Source organism: Jaculus jaculus, chromosome 9 (assembly GCF_020740685.1).
Source record: "Jaculus jaculus isolate mJacJac1 chromosome 9, mJacJac1.mat.Y.cur, whole genome shotgun sequence".
Classification (NCBI taxonomy): domain Eukaryota; kingdom Metazoa; phylum Chordata; class Mammalia; order Rodentia; family Dipodidae; genus Jaculus; species Jaculus jaculus.
Window position 1 is genome coordinate 2446029 of NC_059110.1, and position 18393 is coordinate 2464421.

At 50.2% G+C, this 18393-nt stretch overlaps 1 protein-coding gene across 2 annotated transcripts in view; it reads left to right on the forward strand.

Moving 5' to 3' along the window:
- Window positions 1-3141: 3141 nt before the first annotated feature.
- The window catches only part of Rps6ka2 (ribosomal protein S6 kinase A2), a 293522-nt gene continuing 278270 nt past the window's right edge, over window positions 3142-18393 (forward strand). For both annotated transcript variants that reach the window (XM_045157977.1, XM_045157978.1), the window contains exons 1-2: window positions 3142-3493; window positions 7321-7380. In XM_045157977.1, the coding sequence (XP_045013912.1) occupies window positions 3431-3493; window positions 7321-7380 (123 nt within the window). In that variant the 5' untranslated portion in view covers window positions 3142-3430. The remainder of the gene's footprint in view (window positions 3494-7320; window positions 7381-18393) is intronic.

Sequence of the window (18393 nt, forward strand, 5' to 3'; positions counted from 1 at the left end):
GTCTGGAGTTTTTTGTTTGTTTGTATGTTTCTTGCAGTGGCAGGAGACCCTGGCACACCATATATATCTCTCACTCTCACTTCCCCCTCTCCCTCCTACTCTCTCAAATATATTTTAAAACTCATTGTGGGGGGCTGGGTATATGGCCCAGTGGACAAAGCACATGCCTCACAAGTGTGAGGACTGGAGTTTGGGTTCCCAAAGCCCCCACAAATGCATGGTAGCCCACCCATACTCCCAGAGCTTGGGAGGCAGAGGCAGAGGCCCCAGGAAAGCTGGCTACCTACACTAACCCAATTGGTGAGCTTTGTGTTCAAGGACCTGCCTCAGTCAGTAAAGGGAGAGATGGAGGAAGGCAGCAGTCACCAGCCTCCGGGCTCCACGCACGCTCACGCAAGTGCATGTGTACCCACATACACCCTCACACATACAAATATGCACGCACACACACAGCAGACGTGCAAACCTCCAGGAAGATGAAAGACCGTTTTCAACAAAGATGCTTCCATGGCTACTTCTTGGAAACTGATGCTTCCAGCAGGTTTCCTGGAAGCCAGCTTTTGAAGGTGGCTTTCATGTCAACCAAGTCCTGGCTGGTTTCTTGGGATTTGGCTGACACTGTTCCCTGGTTTCCTTGGACCTTTATTCCAAACTTTATCCTCTCTGGTATTTAGATGTAATCATTTCCTTTCAGAAAACCCACTCTGCCTTTTCTCTAGCTATTCAACTTTTCTATGTCATGCAAGCTCTGCAAGTGAGGCTGACATTCCTTGGATCTGTATTTCCTCTTGGAAGTTTTCTTTTTTACTTCAGTTCACCCTTGGGCCCTTGCGACCCTGCCTGCTTGCTCCTGCCTACTGGGCCACATTGCATCTCTGCAGACAGCATTCCTATTGCAGTGAATAACCAGTCTACCTGTTCTTAGAGATGACCCTGCAGGGTGAACTGAACCTGCAACATGGGTCCAGAGGCCTCTTCTCAGCTGTCTCCACTTCACCTAGAAGCCAGAGGGATGTGGTTCAGCCCATGTATCAGTGTTACATGAGCAGAGACTGAGAGCCTGCTGGCCAATGAGCCATTCCCAGCACACCCCTTACAATAATAGCTCTTTTGTGCTCACTGATAGCTAATTCTGCAAGGATTTTAACCCAGTACCTCCTAGAAGCTGGGACTCAACTCTGGTCACCCAACAAGTATGGTGGATCCCCAGAGGCCCTACCCAAACTTCTCCCCTTCTCATTATGTACTCAAAACAAAGAACAAGATCACTTTGTTTCTGTGGTGCTACCCACAGAAGACCTGCATAATAGGAGGAAAAACACACAATGACATCAAAATAGAAGAGAGTCTAACTAGAAAGAAGAAAGGGCTCAGGGGAGGGGGATTTGGAAATGGGGGTTGTGGAAGGGGATTATGATCCTGGTATATTGCTTATACTTATGAAGGTTTTCAACAAAAAGAAAGAAAGAAAAAAAGGATGAAAACCAGCATTTCCTTCTACATGCCACATGTACGGCAGCAGCACCCACATAAAAAGTTCCAGAAATGGGAGGCTCTGCAAGCACACAGCAAGAACCCTCTTCCATCGTTTTCATTGCCGTCAGGAGTCCCAGGTTTTCCGTAGCTGGATTAAACCTTCTTTACATCTTTTCAGCACAGTCTTTTATGAGTGATTTTCCTGGCTGTATTACAGAAAGAAGCCACTTCATTTCATCTATTAATCTATGACCTTTTACATTATGTCCTGAGCGACCTTATGATGGTCAGCATGCTGGAAACCTGGCTTCGCTGTCAGTCAGCAGGCGTCCGGCATGAAAATGAATGGTAGCGTTGCCTCATTTCACAGAAAGATAAAGTAAGTGCCTATGTCAGAGACCCACACCCTTTCCTACCCCGCTGGTAACTTCAGATGCAGTGTTTTGCTATGAAGTGTGAAGTGTCTAGGATTTGGACTCCCCCCACTACGAGTTGAACTTTTTAGTGATGTTTGATGTTATCAAGGTAAAAAGACAAAGACTGAGAAGGTTTGGATCACAAAGCCACGTTTGTAGGTGGTTCCCAAACATACAGGCATTGGCTACTGGAATGAAGACACTTGCTCCCACAGCAAAATTAAACTGTTTTAGTCTTAAACCATTTCCCAAGAGAAGGAATCAGGATGCTCTGGGTTCAGTACTGTGCAATGGAAACGTTTTCTTATGTGTGTGTGTGTGTGTGTGTGTGTGTGTGTGTGTGTGTATTCCCAAACAGAAATGATGGAGAAAACAGAGAGCCTCCCAGGGGAGCTCAGGGTGGCCCTTGTTCCTCAAGAACATTCCCTCAATGACTCTTCCTCCTCTGAGAAGCTGAGGTCACCAGCCCGAGTCAGCCTGCCAGGACTTCCTGTCTCTGGTTTTGTCACGTGGGTCAGTGTGTCATTGGGCACCCTCCTCTCTGAGCCACAGGGTTTTCTCATCTGTGAAATGGGCCTGTTGTAAAGCCCATGTTACGTGGAACCCTGAATGAGATAATGCGCTGGACTCAGTGTTTGGGTTAAAGGCATCCTTCCTCGCTGTCTGCAGTCCCTCCACGGCTCCCGCAGGAGTTCAAGTGAGCTTCTTCCCGCAGTGGGCACATGGTGGCTGGGCTCAAGGTCTCCTCTGTCCTGTCTCCAGGCTTGATTTGGAGCAGACAAAGCCTAGTGCCAACCATGCTGGGTGCCTGCCCTCCAGCCCTGGACTCTCCTTTCTCCTGGGCTGTCGTCCCATGTCTAGGCTGGCCTGTGGTTGGGGACAGCAGCAGGCAGCTTTGCCCAGCGCTTTTCCCAGGGTGGTGCGGGAGCTGCGCTGCTGATGCAGAGGGTCGGCCTGCCTGCCGCATCTGGCCTCGCGCTGGCTTGCAGAGCGCCCACCCAGGGTGTCGGAGTGGGTCCCAGGCAGTGCGGCAGAGCTGGGGAGGGGAAGGGCAGAACCTGCGCTCCACTCCCTCCCTCCCGCTCCCCGGCCCTCGGTTGCTATGCGGTTTCTATGGCAGCAGCATCCTCAGACTCAACTTTCACCCTCATTTAGAGCCAATTAAGGTAAAATAGTGAGGGGAGGGAGCCGAGTGGCAACGTAAGGGGAGGCAGGCACGCCAGCGAAGCGTTTACTCTCTGCCCAACGCAGGAGGGACTCTGGGCTGCAGCCTCCTCCTCTGGCTCCTCCCTCCTCCCCGCTGCAGCCGGCTGGAGCCAGGAGCTGGAAGGACATGGCTGGGCAGCCGCTCTGAAGACCCAGGGCACCCTCCCAGCACCGGAGACCCTCCCCATTCATTCCCAGTCTCCATTCCAGCCTGGCCTGCCACCCTCAGCCCGTGACATCCGGTCTGTCAGCTTCTCTAGGCTGCTCTGCGCCTCTGCTTATTTCTTTCTCACTGTCAGTAATTGGATAGGAAGAAAAGGAAAGTTTAAAAAATGCCGATCGCCCAGCTGCTGGAACTATGGAAGAAGATAGAGGTGGAGCCGATGGAAATCGAGGTGAGTACTGTAGAGGGGCATGTCCTTTTCGCAGTGGCCTGTAAACGCCTGACTTGAGCAAAGGGACCTTGACTTGAAAGAACAGTTCACCTTTATTGGGTAACTACTGGCAGAGACGTGGCTATTCCATGTGTGGCTGGAAGTGTTTTATATGCTTGTGTGTCTGTGTGTATAAACACGTGGCATTGTGTGTGGTATAAATACATGCATAAAATGAATAGAAAAAAAAAAAACATTGCAGCTGTTAAGCGACCTCCCAGGATACTTCTGCAGCGTGTCTATGCCCTGAAGTGTTCATGTTTGCCAACTGGTCAACATCAGTTTGCCTTGTCTTCAACAAGTGGCTCACACCGAGCCCTCCATTTGCCGCAGTGAGGGCTGGAGCCAGGGCAGGGCACAGTAGCCGTGCTGAAGGTGTGGAGGGCTCTGTCTCTGCCGTCCTAGAAGGCTGTGTTCTACGGGTAGGGTGACTAGGGCTGAGAGGAGAGGTGACGAAACCCCAGTGTGACTAGCGCCCGGGTTGAAGTGAGGGAGACGTGACTGATGCGGTCCCCGAGGGCTGAGCGTCGTCTGCTCCCAGGAATTTCATTTGCTCCATTTGAGTTATGACCAACAGACATTTTTCCAAGAAGAAAAAGTTCCACGAAGTTGTAACCTACTGCATTTTCCAACATACCTGTGCTATGTCCAAAGCCACTGAATTCGCATTTTAAAATGGCAGTATTTTTATCACTGCTAAATCCAAGCTTAATTTTTTGCTTGATTCCCCACACCCAGCCTCATATTTATAAGTCAGTGCTATTTTAGATTTTACTTATTTTCATATATGCATAGTATACATTGAAATGTTCACACAATTCTAAGCGGAATGAGAGATTCTGTTTCAGAAGAGAGCTTCCTTGATGTTTGATATTTAAGGTTTTTCTAGCAGCCAAACTCCATTAAAACTGTTTGGCATGGGTGTCGGTGTTTCGTGGGGTGTGGAGCCTAGTAGACAGTGAGTGCAGCTCATAGACAGAACAGTCTGGACCAGCGTGTGAGGGAAATGACACCCGGATCAGCTGCTGTCATGGAGTCAAAGACAAACCCTTATTTATAAAGAGCCACTCATTCCTGAGCTTGCCAACTCATCTATTTTTTTTTGAGAGAGAGATATTTCCTTTTTAAAACATATTTTAATTACTTTATTTGAGAAAAAGAGAGAGAGATACAGAAATAGGCAGGTAGAGAGAGAGAGACAGAGAGAGAGAAAGAGAGAATGGGTACGTCAGAACCTCCAGACACTGCAAGCGAACGCTAGATGCATGAGCCCCCTTGTGCATCTGGCTTACGTGGGTCCTGGGGAGTTGAACCTGGGTCCTTTGACTTTGCAAGAAAATACCTTAACTGCTAAGCCATCTCTCCAGCCCAAGAGATATTTTTCTAAAAGTTGAATTAATGCACGAGCATGTGACATGGGCAACAGTTCTCATCTTACTTCCTGGAGTTTCCTGAAGGCCCTGAGTGTCCTTACCCAGTTCTTTGTGGTGGAACGCCCTGCTGCAAGGCCTCTTAAGCTCAGAGCCCAAAGGGCAGGACTGGCCTTCTGGAGAGTGGAGAGGAGTGGAAGGAGACTCTAGTCCTGCTGGGATTCTGTGTCTGGCATTATCACCAGAGTAGAATCCCCCAGGCACAGACATGCTTCACATATCTGTGAAGTTAATGAAAACAGACCAGCCACAGGTAGATCCAGACAATTCTAAAATCCGCCATGGCCCTGGAAGCTCTTGAGCAAAACCCTTGAGCAAAATCGCTGGCACCGCACTGGCTTGCTGCCCAGTGAGGGGAAGGTTGTGACTTTCCATGATCACTCTGTCTGATCCAAGCAAGGGACATGGATGCGGATGAGCTGAACAGCGCCAGAGGCAAGCAAGGTTTTGCTCAGGCCTCCAGGGTGAGCTCTTTGGCATAGCACACCTGTGGAATGCACACGGCTACAATGGAGCATTAACTCCCTAGTTATCTTGAACCTAGAAAAATGAGTCCTTTTCATAAAGACATTAAAGCTAAGATACTGGAAGTGAGGTGTTTCTAGTTCCCAAAGGCAACTTCCAAGTCCTCAGACATGTGAAGCCCATGTGTCAGGTGACCCTGAAGGTGAGTCTAGTGTCGTGTTTTGTTCATAGTTTATGGTGTATGCCATTAAAATAACATCAAGAGGGCAGGCATATCTGGGCGAGCACACGTGGCCGGCCTCTGACCTGCGTGAAGACCGCCTGTGAACGCCTGCTGCGGGAATCTGGCACCACTGGCTAGCGATGAGCGCTGCGGTGTTCTCGTGTTGCCCCATCCTGCTCCCTGCTGCCTTCTTCTAGGTCAGTTGTTCCTTAGCCCACAGACCCAGGCTCACTGTGCTAGGACACTGGAAATGTCTCATAAAGAGCACCTTTGCCTCAGCACATAGAGCAGGGAGCCCCATCTGATTGTCTAGGGAAGGTAACAGTGATACTGGGAATTGTTTTGAGGTATTCTTCCCATGAATGAGATGTGCAGACAAGCAAACATATTAATTAAAAGCTGGGAGCTCCAGAGACTCCCCGAAGAATCTAGCAGGAGAAAACTTTGTGTTCACTGGCTGCCAGCACATCTCAGAGCAGGACTCCTTGGTGGCAGCTCTCAGCATGGTCCAGGGAGAAACTGAGAAGAAATTAGGAGGTCAGTGCCTACAGCAGCCCATGAGGTCTAGCTGACCCATTTTAGCCTGCTCTTTGCAGGAGCAAGTGCGAGCTTTCTTTCTGGGATGTCACAATGTGTTAGAGCAAGGAGAAACCCTCATTTCAAACACTGCAGATCGACCGCGGCTCTCTGGTGATTCACAGTCAAGCTAGCATGACTTCCGACCCAGCTCAGCCTCTGTCTTAGAAGTGTGGCCATGTCAGCAGCCAGCCTTGGAACATTGATGACACACTAGAGCTGGTGACAGCAAGGATGTTTCCTTAGTTCTCCCCAGATCCCACGGTGCTAGATGCTATGACCTCCCTGGTTTTACAGCTGAGGAAACGGGGGCCTGGCTGAGCAGTTTGCCATGTCAGTGTATAGTAAGCAGAGGCCCAGCCTTGGCCTCCCTGCGTAAGCCTGGGGCCACACAGACTTTCTACTTGATGACTCTGTGAGCTAAAAACATTACTTTCTGATATAATTAATTCTTCCAAGTCAGACTTGCTAATGGACAACTGTAGTCCCAGCATTTGGGAGGCTGAGCTAGGAGGATAGTCACAAGTTCAAGGCCAGACAGGTCTACATTGTGAGTTTTAGGTCAGCCAAAGCTACATATTGAGACAGTGTCTCAAAACAAAAAGACAAACAGATAGAAACACACACACACACACACACACAGATATACAGATTCACACTAACAAAGCAAAACCCAACAATTTTTCCAGGGTTAACCTGGGGCTGGTGGTGTTCCACAGTGCCAGATGTCTTTGCTGTCGCTGTGTGTCCATCCTTACAACACCCATGTGTAGACTTCCGGAGGACCAGGACTCTGCCCCTGGCAGGGGTGAGGCTGTGTGAGTCTCCTTGTCCTCCACGGGACCATGCTGGAAGTTAAACACACTTCATTGATTCAGCGGGTTGTGACTTTGGATGTGAACGCTCACCGCTTGTTGTGTAAAGGTGTATGTCGGGCACAGAGCCTCCCCGTTACAAGTCAGTTCAGGTGCAAAGGAACCGTGAAGCAGACTCCACACCCTGGAGACCTCGTTCTCATTGTGTGGAGGACGTATGAGGCTCTTGTCACAAACCTCATGACACTAACTCTGCCCAATCTGTGTCTTTGTTGTCAGACCACCGAGGAGGAGCTCAACCTGGACACAGAGCCCACCACAGAAGACGCCACAGAAGAAGTAACTATCTCTGTTTTATTATAACTTGATTGTTTGGGGAGATCAGGCCTGGAAGGCAGAATCAAGGGGAACCTAGGAGATTGAGACCCATGGGTAGTCATTTTATACAAAACATATGTCTACATGTATACACAGACATACACGTGCACATACATGTATTGTGTCTACATGTATACACAGATGTACTTGTGCACACACACATAGTGTGCCTACATGTATACACAGACAGGCGCGTGCGCACGCACGTATTACGTCTACACGTATACACAGACATACGTGTGCACACACACATATTGTGTAGTATATTCAGAATGCTCCTCACGAGGAGCCATTGCGACGCTGGGCAGACAAGCAGAAGCCAGGAGAGCTGTGTTCTGGGGACAGCCTTGCTTTGCTGTGGCCAGTCAAGGCAGGCACTATGAACACTAGCAGAAACAGAGGCGGGTGGCACACAGTTCCACCTGCTGGGAGTTACGTAACTGCAGCTCTTAGCAGGCCCTGGGAGAGTCTGAGGGAAGCATGGGATCCGGGAAGGTGGATTTATTTGTGGGGAGCTGCCATTCCAACAGGCATGGGAGGAGATGGAGAGCCCCTGGTAGGAGGGTTGGAGAGTGGTGGCCAAAGAGGGGAGCAGACAGGGTAGGAAGCCTGAAAATAAGAGGGGCCCTGGTGGAGGGTGCGGTCCTAAGGAGGAAATGAAATGGGAAAGTGGGCAGAGCCCTGACTGTGGCTGGCTGTGCATCTTTTCGCTTCCATACCTGTTCCTGACCAGACACCTGAAACCTTCAGTAGACTCTTTTTTTTTTTTTTAATTTTTATTAACATTTTCCATGATTATAAAAAAATATCCCATGGTAATTCCCTCCCTCCCCACCCCCACACTTTCCCCTTTGAAATTCCATTCTCCATCATATTACCTCCCCATTACAATCATTGTACTTACATATATACAATATCAACCTATTAAGTATCCTCCTCCCTTCCTTTCTCCACCCTTTATGTCTCTTTTTCAACTTACTGGCCTCTGCTACCAAGGATTTTCCTTCTCACGCAGAAGCCCAATCATCTGTAGCTAGGATCCACATATGAGAGAGAACATGTGGCGCTTGGCTTTCTGGGCCTGCCTTCAGTAGACTCTTTAGCAAGGTAAAAACATCCCGGCAACACTGGTGACCGGGGGTGTGAGTTTGTACCAACAGTGTATCTGAGAGGGAGACTTTGGCAGTGAGAGCTAAGCTCCAAAGCTGGCACAAAGGAACCCTGGTTAAACAGCTACATGCCCATCACTTAGGAAGGAAATTTTGTCAAAGGTAGCTGGGACCATGGGATGTCCACCGTCTCAGTCTGCTTGGCCAGGGGCCACTGGAGGCCACAGAAGTTGTGGTCGTTATCCTAGCTTGGAAGGACGGCATTGAAGGACATTGCCCACTCAGATGCCGGCACATCCTGGCCTGGCACAGTAGTGCCAGTGCGGGCCCCGTGCCATCAGGTCGTAGGGTCAGATGACATAGTTCCTTGGTCAGTTAAGAAAAGTGCCACTGTAAGCTGCCTTGCCATCAGCTAGCTGTCCTTCCCCTCTGTGCCTTTGTCCCCCATCAGGGCTTTGGAGCTCTGCTCTCTCCTTCGACCCTCAGTGGTGCGGCTGTGTGTGAGCTTGGATGACACATCAGCTAGCTGTGTACCCCGGCATTCCCCGGGGAGTAAGTATAGCTCTCACCATGGCCTCGGGGACAAAGGGTGAAGAGTCAAGAGCTAGGGACTTTACTGAGAAGGCGATATTGAACTGGATCCTTGATGCGCTGCTGGGCCAAGCAGGCAGGTGTTTCCTTCACACGCGGTAATGGCGCCGGGGCCTCGGAGACAGCTGACCACAGCCAGCCCGCTGACAGTGCCTTGCCAAGCTGCGGTAGGAGCGCTGCCTGCTGGGGAACTGTCACTGTACCCTCTGAGGGGCCGCTCAGATGACCTAGCAGTTGGCTTCAGGAGAAGGGCCTGGGTGCTGAGTCAGTATAGGAATGGTAGATGGCTCGTGTTGTAGGCTCAGGCAGAGGAATAAGATTGGGAGCCATGATGTCTTAGTCTGTCTGGACTTCCATAACAAAAGAGCAGAAACTCAGCAGTTTATTAATGACAGGCACTCATCTCCCTTGGGTCTTGAGACACACAGTCCTCCTGCCTCAGTGCTGTGATCACAGGCCATGTACCCCTGGCTGCTCATCCTCTGCATTTTCCATAGAAATCTAGACATTCCTATAGTCAGTGAAAACATCTGCTCTCTGTATGTTTTTTATTATTGGAAGTCTAGATGATAGGAAATCAGCATTTTGTAAATTCCTAAGAAAGGAAGAAAGCATCAAAAAAACCTTTGGTATAATTTTGCAGGGCCATAATATTGAAATTTAGGTACATGTATGTGTTTGTGGGGCTGATAAAAAAAAATACTGAAGGTAAGTGGTGCATGTATCGGGAATTCATTTGCAGTGGCTGGAGGCCCTGGTGTGCCCATTCTCGCTCTCTCAATCTCTCTCTCTCTATCTGCCTCTTTCTCTCTCTGTTTGTCACTCTCAAATAAATGAATCAAAATAAAAACAAAAAAAGTTTTTAAAACTGCTGAAGGAAAGCCTTTGCTTGCTGTTAAATTCACAACACCTCAAGATGAACACGGGGCCTTCACTGCAATCTTCATCTCGCTGCTGGCGAATGTTACTCTGCAATTCCTTCTGGTTCCTTGATGTTGGTTAAAGTCAAATCACTTTCAGTGTGTGTGTGTGTGTGTGTGTGTGTGTGTGTGTGTGTGTGTTATGCATGTTTTGTGTACAGATGCATACAGCCCATGCTCATGCAATAGGAGGCCAGAGGAAAATGTCCCTGTCCTCCTCTATTGCTCTTCTGTCTTAACTTCTTTAGAAGGATCTCTTACTTAACCTGTAGCTCATGTCATTTTTCAATTAAGATGGACGGACCAGCAAGGCCTATGGGCCCTGCAGTCTCCACCTCGCTTGCACTGGGGCTGCAGGCATCCCCAGCCATACCCAGCTTTCTCTGACTGCTGGCGATCCAGCTCAGGCCCTCGTGCTTACAGAGCAATCACTTTGACCCACAGAGCCATTTCTGCTGTGCCTAAAGCTGTCATTGTATTTTTTTAAATTTTTTACTTTATTTTTATTTATTTGTTTGAGAGAGAGGGAGACAGAGGCAGAGAGGAAGAGAGGAAGAGAGAGAATGGGCACACCAGGGCCTGCAGCTACTGCAAACGAACTTCAGAAGCATGTACCCCCTTGTGCATCTGGCTTACGTGGGTCCTGGGGAATCAAGCTGAGGTCCTTTGGCTTTGCAGTCAAATGCCTTAATGGCTAAGCCATCTCTCCAGCCCTAAATATTTTTTAACTTTTATTTATTTATTTGAGAGTGAGTAAGAGAAAGAGAGAGAGAGACAGACAGACAGAGAAAGAGAGAGAGAATGGGCACGCCAGGGCCTCCAGCCATTGCAAACGAACTCCAGATGTGTGTGCCACCTGTGCCTTTGGCTTACATGGATCCTGGGGAATCAAACCTGGGTCCTTTGCCTTTGTAGGCAAGCGCCTTAGCCGCTAAGCCACCCCTCCTTCCTGCCCAAGTCGTCATTCTTGATGCATCCTCCTTGGCCTGTAGGGGCCAATCCGCAATGTCTCCCCTGACTGAAGGATTTATGGCTTGGATAAAAGAGAGAAACTTGATGAGCACCGTGTGGAGTATAAAATGCTTCACATCTTTGACAGCGTGAGCATGTGTGATAATTAAAAAGTCATGTTACCTGAGCGTGGGGGAGACCACAATCATTCTAATCCTAACCTGTGGGTGAAACAGCATGCTCAGCACTGGAGGGCAGAAAGGTGAGGGAGGCTGGTGCTGGGATGCAGGAGCGAGTGACAGTGGAATTGTCCACCCTGTAGCGATCCTCACACAGATGGGGTTTTCTTAGTAGAACATTTCTCCTGCTTCTGTTATATACAACACATGTGTGATATTTTATGTCTGGCTATTATGTCCAGTAGTGTCTTATGCCAAGGCTGTGCCCAATTTCTGTAAAAAGAAACCCTGAGGAAGATCTGATAGAAAGACTGAAAATAGGTCAGGAAATCTGTTAATGGGGCTTGTGTTTTTCTCACCCTTATTGAAGGGAGGGCCTTCCTTCTTGAGAGGTCGGGTTCCAGGCTGGGGAGGCTGTGGTCTGAATTCCCAGGACAGCAGCCTTAGTCTGATTCCAAAGGCAGGCACTCTTTATATCCTCTATAGTAGCAACAGACCTATAGCCCCCCCCCCCGGGGAAACATTTCCCAAGGGGCTGTTTCAGGGGCTCAGTGCCTAGGCAGATCATAGGCCAGAGGACAATCTACAGGTGATAGCACTGTGTGGAGGCTGTGTGGCCTTGGAACCCTCCAGTTGGCTGGTCTTCTGCAGATGGTGCCCAGTGAGCTAAACTGGAATGCCAGGAAGGAAGTTACAATGTTTAAAGTTTAATGCAGGCAGCAAATGTGTCGTTTGGCTGCAATACTGCCGTGCAGAGCAGGGGGGCTTGAGAAGGGCTGGGGGGGGGGTGTCCCTGTGCTCCCCGCCCTGCAGGGTTAATTGGGTGTATTGTCACTGGTCCAGAGGCGACTGCCGCCTTGTTGTCTGGGAAACTCGTTTGTGCATTTCGCAAGAGTGCTCGATGTAGACTTGGGAGGCAACAGAGCCATGGGTGGCCAAGCCCCCCCCAGCAGTCACAGGCGGGGGTGGGTAGGGGCACAGTGAAGTGAGGACAACCAGCAGCAGTGACAGGGGGTTAGGTGACCATATTCTCCTGGAAGTAGATGCGCTGTCTCCCAAGCCCCAGGAGCACCAGGTTCCATTTCATTAGCTTGCTTGCCAGGCACTATAGACTTTGTAGGTGGCTTTCATGAAAGCTAACCTTTGTCATATGCGTGTGTTTCTTCAAGGGATTGAGTTTCAGGATTATGTTTATTAATTATCATAGACTAGCTTCCGATGTGAACAGTACAGAAGACCTGATTAGAGAGACTGTTACTCTCAGCCTGTTTCCACTTCACTGATTTCCACTGTTGCTGACGGCTCACAGGAAATGCCTGTGTAATGGGGGGGGGGGGGGGGCGGGAGGCGAGGAAGACATCCCTCAGCTGGCTTGGGAGAGCTGCAGGGGGCTACGTGGACTCTGGCTGCCAGAGCACACCCTTGCCTGGGAACCAGGGAATACTGTAAGGGAGGCTGAACACTGGTGTGAGGCTGGGGAGAGACCCTAGATTGGGGTGCATGGCCCCCTCTCAGGAAGCCACCAGTGTCCTCGGGCAACTCACTACTGAGCTCGTGTCAGTGACCTCTGCGATGACCACTTGACTTGTTCTCTCTACTGAGGAGAGGGGAGGAGCAGTCAGGGAAGGCGTGGGAGGGGTCTGACTGTGTCCTGGGGCCCCGACTGACTTCAAGGCACCAGTGAGACGTGGTCCAGGCCAGACGGGCCCTATGCATCCGCGTGTGGAACCAGTGCATTGCCGCTTCTGCCCTGGAATCCGGACACAGAGATTTCCTTTGCCCTTAAAGAAGTGAGAAGACAGAAAAAAACCACCTCTACTGACTTGACTAGAAATGAGATGGGAAGAATAATGAAGTCTTGGAACTAATAAGGCAATTAAGAGAGATGCAATTACAGTTCACAAAGATAGTTAATAGATTTGAAAGAGGATTGACAAGCTCTGCTTATTATCATATGTCATTCTTCTGTTCCCACATCTGTGATATCTCCAGGGTGGCACCGTACAAACCCCGGGGAGACTGTCGTAGCCCCTCGTCATTCCCACGTCTTACTGTTTGCTGCCCGTCAGCAGTCACTTTACCCCTAGCCCAGAACAAGAGAGCACATGCTGTGGCTCTTGGGAAGAAGGAAATGTGGCCAGCCCACAGCGTCTGCTGTCTTTGACCTTAGTGTAGGCAGGTGACAGGAGAACTGCCTCCGTGCAGCATGTCCATTAACGGAGGTGGACATGAAGGGAACATGGGATTTTGCAGCACGCTATTTGACACGAGGCGGTGGCTCTTTGCAGCAACCCTCAGAAGACAAGAAGTCTGGCTCTTTTGTGTCTGTGTCGGCTGTCCTGAGCTACCCTTTCTTACCTAGGCGCTTGTCACTTGTCATATTGACCACATGGAGGTGGTTTGCAGCTCATTCAGTCCTGGCATCCTCATTTTTCTGCGTCTGTAACAAGATGGTCATTGCGCAGCCCCCATATGCTTTGTGCGAACATGGAGGGATTGTTCAGCCATTGTGGAAAGGGCACTTGAGACCATGGGCACCGGCTGGAGGGGGTCCTGTGATTTGAGAGTGTCGGGTGGAGCCCAGAGCTCCTCATGCGGCATGGGCTCCAGCATGTCCTGCCGCAGTGTCAGCAGTCCAATGATCTCATGGGGGACATCACACGCAGGCTTGTTCTCCAGGGCACATGGTGATCTCCTGTCACAGCCAGGAGTCGAGTGTGGAAAGCTCTGTAGTGGCACGCAGCAGAGCACCTGCTGGAGCCGTAGCAACGTGGGTCTGGGTGCTGAACCACTGCAGGAAGCCCTGAGGACAGTGTGGTGGCTTTGTGGCTGCTGGGCTCAAGACTCTATAGTGACAGAGTGGCATCCAGCCTGCAGAGGAGGAAGGATGGGCTGGTGTAAGGAGAACCCTGCCTTTAGTATGCCTTGGAGTTCCAGCGCCTCAAATCTTCCTTGGTCCTGGGGTGCAGGAGGAGTCCTTTCTTTCTCTTCATTTGTTGGGGGCAAAGCTGAGGCATCAAGCTTGGCTGAGTCTGCCTGCTAAGGGCAGCAGCCCTCCGAACAGTGAGGGTTTCTCTCAAAAGCTTTTCCTTCTCTTTTTTACATATGTGTGCATGCGTGCGTATGTGTGTGGGTGCATGTGCACGTGTGTGCCTGTGCATGTGAAGTGTTGAGGACAACCCTGGGTATACCATCCACCTTTTTAAAAAGTATATTTAATTTATTTAGAGAAAGAGAGGGAGAGAGAGAGAGAGAATGAGCACGCCAGGGCTTCCAGCCACAGCAAACAAACTACAGATGCATGTGCCACCTTGTGCATCTGGCTAATGTGGGTCCTGGGAAATTGAACCTGGGTCCTGTGGCTTTTCAGCAAGCTCCCTAACTGCTAAGCCATCCCTCCAGCCCTCATCCACCTCTTTTTGAGAGAAGATCTCTCAGTGGCCTGATTAGGCTAGATTGGCTAGCCAGCCCGCCCCAAGGACCTGCCTGTCTCCACCTCTCCAAGCAGAATTACAGGTGTGTGCCGCCACAGCCAGCATTCATGTGGGCACTAAGGATTAAGTTCAGATCCTCTACCAACTGAGTCATCTCCTCAGCCCCCCCAAAGCATTTCCTACCACACATTTGCTGTCTTTCGAATGACTGACTCTCCTCGATGCACTGGATGCTGGGATGTGTATGTTTTTGGTGGATGGAATCAGGACCCAGGTCACACACTACGGCTCAGGCCTCAAAACAGCACTGCCAATGCCCTTGGCATCTTGGAGGCCTGCTTGGCCTGTCTTCTCTTCCCTACACCCCATGCAGGAAAACTTACCACCATGAGATAGTCATGCCCACCACCCGCCCAGTGGTTCCGCATGTGCTTGGTGTCACGTGAGCTACAGCTGCCCTAGAGCCTTTCCTTGAGTACCTGGGAGGTCCTACCGCTGGGCCAAGGCGGCTACAGCTGTGCATGTCCCCACACTGAATTCCTTCCTTTGTATCTTGTGAGAATTCTCCCTTCTCTTCAAGTCAGAATAGACACCAGTTCTTTTTTTTTTTTTGCACACACGTGTGCATGTGCATGCGTATGTTTTGTAGAGTAGGTTTGTGCTGTGCTTCTGTGTGCATACGTGCATGCTCCATGCACACGCGTGTGAAGGTCAGGGGAAAGGGTCGGATGTCCTCTTGTTGCTCCTCTGCGCATTTCCTTGAGAAGGGATCGCTCCCTCAACCCAGCCCTGCTCACTGTCATGAGCCCTAGTGGTTCTCTGGTCGCCACTCCCACAGATGGGCGATAGGTGTTGGTGTCCCTGCCCAGCTCCTAAGGTGAATTCAGGGGGGATCAAACGCAGCAGTCTCCCTCTGGAGGGGCCTTGATGATTAAGTAGCAAGCGCTTTTAACCACCCATCCGTCTCCCCAGCCACAGAAGCTCCTTGTTAAAACGTGTTCGTTAACATTCCAGGGAGCTGAAGCTAAGGGGTACTTTTGAAATTTAGTTCCTTCCCCAGCTTTTGTCTCATATCTCTGTTGTCCATGGGACATATTGCCAAATTACAAGAGCTGCCGTCCTTGCATTGTAGTATCCCCCAGTGGGTACTTTGAGTAATTATGGTACACGCACACACACGTACACACATGTACACACACATTTAAACAAGTAGACTTCCTTCTGTTAATAATTCTGTGCTTGGGTAAGATGTAGCCATTAGAAAATTGTGTAGCTTACTCCCTTCAGCTTCTTTGAAGTAATAGAAAGGAAAATGAAGAAGGGACCTAGCCTGAACACGCGTGCAGCTGCAGCTGGGTGTGGGGTTCAGACTGCACTCTTCATGAGTCATAGAAATCAGCAAAACATATTTTCCTGGGATGCGGCACCAAAACACCCACAGTACCAGGCACGCGCGGGGCAGGCGGCCAGCACCACGGCGGGCATCATGGTCCCACTGCTCTCCCAGAGGGTTCCACAGCACATGGAGGGTGGGCTCCAGCTCCCTGGGTCACCTTCTGCCCCTCATGGATGGGCCCAGAGAATGAGAGATGAAATCCAGGCTGTCAGAGGGGGTAGTTTCATAGCATCCCCTGGGCACCTGGGTGAGGCCGAAATGCCAACATGAGCAGGCCCTGTTCTTCAGGGCACACGTGCACATTCCCAAACTGACAGGCAGATACAAGGGGGCAAGTTCTTTCTTTCCCTCTCGAAATGCTAAAAGGTCTCCCGTATCCACAGGCCTGATGCGAATGGCCTTGGGCCTCTCAGCCCCAAGCTGCGTGTCTGCCCTTTGTCATTCCCATGTCATTCTTTCCACACCTGTCTCTGGAGCCCAGTGCTGTGTTTGGCATATGCCCACCAACTGTGATTTTCCCCAAGACAGGCAGCGCAGAAGTCCTGCCCGCAGCTCTGTCTGTGTCCTTCCAAGTCAGCAGCCGCTTACTTCCGGCCATCCTGGTAGGGAGACTGCTGTGGACACCAGCCATGACGGGCCCAGGGTGCTAGTCACACCCGAGCACTGAGGAGTGACCAGCCCACAGAGACTCCCCACGTCTCTCACCCTCTGGCAGTGGCCTCCGGTGTCCCAGCTTTGCCAGGTTGAAGGAAAATCTAAGACACAAGTGTGTCCAGTGTGCTCAGAGCCTCGCTCCCCTTTTCCTCAGCAGTGGGGTGTCCACCATTGGCTACCTTTCCAGACTCACGACTGCAGCACCACCCGCCCCCACACAGAAGAAGGACATGGGCACTCAGCCACTAGACGAGTCTGTTCTAGGAGCAAAGGAGTGGTTAGGGACAGGATTGCAGAACTGTGAGAAGTCACTGCATCCCACGCGCCGACCTTGAGCGCCAGGCTCTGTGCCAGTGCTGAGGCCTTTACACATATTTTCTCAGTGTGTGGGTAATGCTAATTTTATTTAATAACGGGACTCATTACCTATTGGAAAGGTAGAATTTTGTTCTTTTTAAAATCCTAAACTGATTTTTAAAAGCATACAAAACATGGATTTATAGTCTTATAGTTCTAAAGAGATGCAGCCCATGATTGGCTCCCAGGGCTGACATGGAGGCGCGGCCAGGCCTTCACGCCTGTCGCTGGCTCTGCTGGAGAGTCCGCTCTTGCTTCCTTTTGTATCCAGAAGCTTGCGCAGTCTCCGCCTTGTAGCCACTTTCTCCACATTCCAAGGCCCAGGGCATCATCTTCTGCCTACAGACTGGGTCTTTCAGGCCCTTGCAGTGGCAGTCCAGGGAGCGTCTCCTTTGAAACCGGCAGACTGTGAATGCTGAAGTCCTCGCCACAGGACGGGAAGCACAGTCAGGTTCACATTAGGGAGTGAGGGCACGAGAAGGTGCAAGGCCCTGGGACATTGCGCGTTTAGATCTCCTCACAGCATCTTCTTTTTCTTCTCCTGCGACTTATCAGATGAACGCTATCATGCATCCAATATTCCCTCAGGATCTATGCTTCAAAGGCAATTTAGAAGCTTTGGTGATGGAAGGTGTGTCCTCTGGCATCAGGATGCCACAATGCAGTAGGGAATCATGCAGGCTACAGTGTAGGTGGTGAATTTATAAAACAGCCCAGGACGTTACTTTAACCGTCATCTAATAAGGAAGCGAGTGAAAGGCTGTCCCTAGTGAGTTCTTGCACAGTTCAGAAGAACTGTGAGTTTCCTTCTGTTGCTAAAGAAAAAGAAAAGGAAAAAAATCCCATAAGTTTAGTGGCAGAAAACACCACAAATGTATGACCATGCAGGTCTGGGTCCTTCTCCAGGATCAGTGTCTTCCTCCTGCAGCCTCTAGAGGCGCCAGTGTACCTGGGCTTCTGGTCCACTCAGCGGGGGCAGCAGCAATTGCTTCTGCTAGCCCTCGTTCTCTGACCCTGTTGGTACCTCATCCAATGCACCCTGATAATTCAGGGCAACATGCACAGCGGATCATCCTATGAACAAAGCCCCCTTTGCCTTGAACAAGAACCCCTCCTTACCTGCATTTGCTTCTTTGAGGCTTCATTTGCACATATTCAACCATGATCTGAGAATGTGGGAGATTCCAGAAATAAGTAATTCACACGTCTCAAGTTACATGCTATTCTGGATGGTTGGATAGAACCTTGCCCAGGTTGTGAATCACCCCTTTGTCCAGTGCTGTGTGTCCACACTGTGCATGCCACCCACTTGCCAGTCACTCAGTAGGCATCTTGATGGTCATGTTTTCCTATCAGTGACCATGTACAATGACTCTTACTCAA